The sequence below is a fragment of the Cibotium barometz genome, chromosome 59, assembly GCF_041138505.1.
Source record: "Cibotium barometz isolate CiBa-2024 chromosome 59, ASM4113850v1, whole genome shotgun sequence".
NCBI classification, from domain to species: Eukaryota; Viridiplantae; Streptophyta; class Polypodiopsida; order Cyatheales; family Cibotiaceae; genus Cibotium; species Cibotium barometz.
In genome coordinates, this window is record NC_141104.1 from 12,291,928 (window position 1) to 12,295,279 (window position 3,352).

Consider the following 3,352-nt stretch of genomic DNA (forward strand, 5'->3'; position numbering starts at 1 on the left):
AATGCAAGACATCCTCAGAGAATACTTGGATGATTTTGTTCTAGTTTTCTTTGATGACATTCTGATTTACTCAAGGAATGCAACTGACCATGAGACTCATGTCTGAAAAGTTCTTGAGATTCTAAGGAAGCACCAACTCTTTGCCAAAAAGAGCAAATGCACTTTCGCTGCCGACGACCACGTTGAATACTTGGGCTTTTTGGTATCCAAAGATGGAATTTCTCCAGATTCCGCAAAAGTCCAAGCAGTCCTAGATTGGCCTAAACCAAAGACAGTGAAAGAAGTCAGAGGATTCTTGGGATTGAGTGGTTGGTATAGAATTTTTATACCAAAGTGTGCTCTCATAGCTTCCCTTTGACTAATCTTCTCAAGAAGAATATTCCGTTTCAATGGTCTGCCAGGTGCTAGAGTGCTTTTGATAAGCTTGTTGGCTATATATAGAATGTCTCTATATATAGCCCTAGGATCTCCTCTATATATACTCATCTATTGTGTGTATTCCACACACTTTGGGGATTCAATATTGTGTCTCGTGTGCTTCTCTCTCATCTCTCTCATGCTCTAACATCTCATCTCTCTCATGCTATCGCCTCCATCTCTAACATGGTATCAGAGCTATGGTTCTACGTGAACCTAGAGATCTCCACAGGTCAAAGTTTATCCGTCTCCATACGAAGGAACTCTGTGTTTCTGGTTTGAAGAAATAAAAAGCAAGGTGAGGATAGAGAGCAGCCTGCGCAACAGCAACAATAGCCTAAAACGGAAATCTTGAGCACGTAGCTTCGTCCGCGTACGTCGAAGCTAGGGTTTCGTCTACAGGCTGATCTCCCAGAACTGTTTGGCTATGGCGGACTACTGGCGCTACTCTGACATGATGGCTCCTGGACAAATCCATGCGAAACTCCCGAGAAACGGATTACGATGAGCTCCCTTTACCTGGAGCAGCCAGTTATGGTCGTGGAGAGGTTCGTTATGATGAAGGAGATGGGCGCATACCATGGAGAGATCCGGAACCCCTCGATTTCGGTACTGACTACAAAGTGGCATATGCTTCAGGTGGTATGACTGGTGCAGATGTATTGGGTCTCTCTGGCGGCCCTCTCATGGGCATGAGTGTACTCGGGGGTGCAGGGGTTGGTAACATGGGTGTGTCTGGTCTGGAGGATCCTAGCATGATGGGACAGGGTGGCAGGTTGCTGGGTCTGGATACCAGCATGATGAAGGGTGTCAATGTTGGTGTAAATGGAGGGAGATCTGATTACCTTCCAAGGCAAGATAGTCAAGGAGCACGATTAAGGGGCCCTGGTCTTCTGCCACCAGATGTTCCACCAGATGCAACACCTTCCTTATTTATTGAAGGGCTTCCATCTGACTGCTCTCGCAGGGAAGCAGCTCATGTTTTTCGCCCTTTCCTTGGGTTTAAGGAAGTTCGCCTTGTGCACAAAGAGTCAAGGCGGGTGAGTAGGCTTTCAATGAAGATAGTATAGTGTTGACACCTGTGCATTATTGGCATCATGTGCTCACTTCAGTTTATAGTTTTTTTTTTTAATTGTTTCTGTTCTCACTCTGGCATCGCTCTCTGTAGCTGGGAGGAGATACGTTTGTCTTGTGCTTTGTAGAATTTACAGATTCGAGATGTGCTGCTATTGCATTGGAGGCTTTGCAAGGTATGCATCAGAATCCCTCTTGGAAATTGATGAGCTGGGTGATGATTACACAAATGAATGATGTTAGAAGCCTAAAGTGTAGCCCTGTGAGGCTCACAATGCACGCTGTTAAGGGTAAACATGCTTGGAGCTAGGGTGAGAATAAACATTGAACTCTGTCTTCAGACTTTGATCCTAAGAGTTTACTTGACATCAGAATGGTCTATGAGTGGCAAGCTAGTAGGGTATGAAACACATGAATAGCGTCTTCTGAACGAGTTCGGAATGTTTTGATGCTTTCCAAGGATGCTTCTATTGGTGTACAGAATGGTCGATGAGCGGCAAGATAAGTGCAGGTGTTGTAAGGGCCTCTTTGATATGTTTTGATGCTTTCCAAGGATGCTTCTATTGGTGTACAGAATGGTCGATGAGCGGCAAGATAAGTGCAGGTGTTGTAAGAGCCTCTTTGATAGGTATGATTCTCATATTAAATCCTCAAGAAAAGGTATGTCAATTGTTTCTTCTCGCGGCAAGATAAGTGCAGGTGTTGTAAGAGCCTCTTTGATAGGTATGATTCTCATATTAAATCCTCAAGAAAAGGTATGTCAATTGTTTCTTCTCGTGCGTGGAGGATACTCAAATCTCACTTTTCAGATGAGGAACTGATAGGTATGATTCTCATATTAAATCCTCAAGAAAAGGTATGTCAATTGTTTCTTTCTATTGGTGTACAGAATGGTCGATGAGCGGCAAGATAAGTGCAGGTGTTGTAAGAGCCTCTTTGATAGGTATGATTCTCATATTAAATCCTCAAGAAAAGGTATGTCAATTGTTTCTTCTCGTGCGTGGAGGATACTCAAATCTCACTTTTCAGATGAGGAGCTGATAGGTATGATTCTCATATTAAATCCTCAAGAAAAGGTATGATGGAATGTGCATCCATTAACTTGGTTACATGTTTCTGATGTTGGTTGACTATGTTTCCATGGATCATTGTTCCATGTTTTGTTGTTGTTGGTCATTCCAAGCTACATGTTTCGTTGATGTTGGTTCACTTGGCTAATCTATATTGGTTGATTGTGTTTCCATGGATTTTATCCATGATGCCGTGGTGTTGTTCCGTGGTGATGGTTACACATTTCATCGATATTAGTTGACTATGTTCCCATGGAAAAGATATTGGTTGACTATGTTCCCATGGAAAAGATATTTGTTGACTATGTTCCCGTGGAAAAGATCCATGATGCCGTGGTGTTGTTCTGTGATGATGATTACATGTTTCGTCGATGATGGTTGACTACGTTTCCATGGATTGTATCCATGATGCCGTGGTGTTGTTCTGTGATGATTTTTCAAACATACATATATGGATGCTTTTTCGTCAAAATGTCCATGATGCCATGGTGTTGTTCCATGATGATGGTTACATGTTTCGTCGATGATGGTTGACTACGTTTCCATGGATTGTATCCATGATGCCGTGGTGTTGTTCTGTGATGATGGTTACATGTTTCGTCGATGATGGTTGACTATGTTTCCATGGATCGTTGTTCCATGGTGATGGTTACATGTTTCGTTGATGTTGGTCATTCCAAGCTACATGTTTCGTTGATGTTGGTTCACTTGGCTGATCTATATTGGTTGATTGTGTTTCGTTGATGTTGGTTCACTTGGCTAATCTATATTCGTTGATGTTGGTCATTCCA

The 3,352-nt window shown here is 42.7% G+C and overlaps 1 protein-coding gene across 1 annotated transcript; it reads left to right on the forward strand.

The window, feature by feature from the left end:
• Positions 1-893: 893 nt before the first annotated feature.
• LOC147605487 (uncharacterized) lies at positions 894-2,936 on the forward strand. The gene is made up of 5 exons (XM_086793607.1): positions 894-1,457; positions 1,586-1,781; positions 1,973-2,119; positions 2,381-2,434; positions 2,800-2,936. The coding sequence occupies exons 1-5, from the start codon at positions 894-896 to the stop codon at positions 2,934-2,936; spliced, it is 1,098 nt and encodes a 365-aa protein (XP_086649733.1).
• Positions 2,937-3,352: the final 416 nt, after the last annotated feature.

Bases quoted from the DNA above. Each gene is read 5' to 3' on its own strand.
- LOC147605487 (XM_086793607.1), top strand. From the start codon at position 894: ATGCGAAACTCCCGAGAAACGGATTACGATGAGCTCCCTTTACCTGGA. The intron at 2,120-2,380 runs GTATGATTCTCA...ATTGGTGTACAG, and splicing joins TGTAAGAGCCTCTTTGATAG to AATGGTCGATGAGCGGCAAG. The intron at 2,435-2,799 runs GTATGATTCTCA...CATCGATATTAG, and splicing joins TGTAAGAGCCTCTTTGATAG to TTGACTATGTTCCCATGGAA.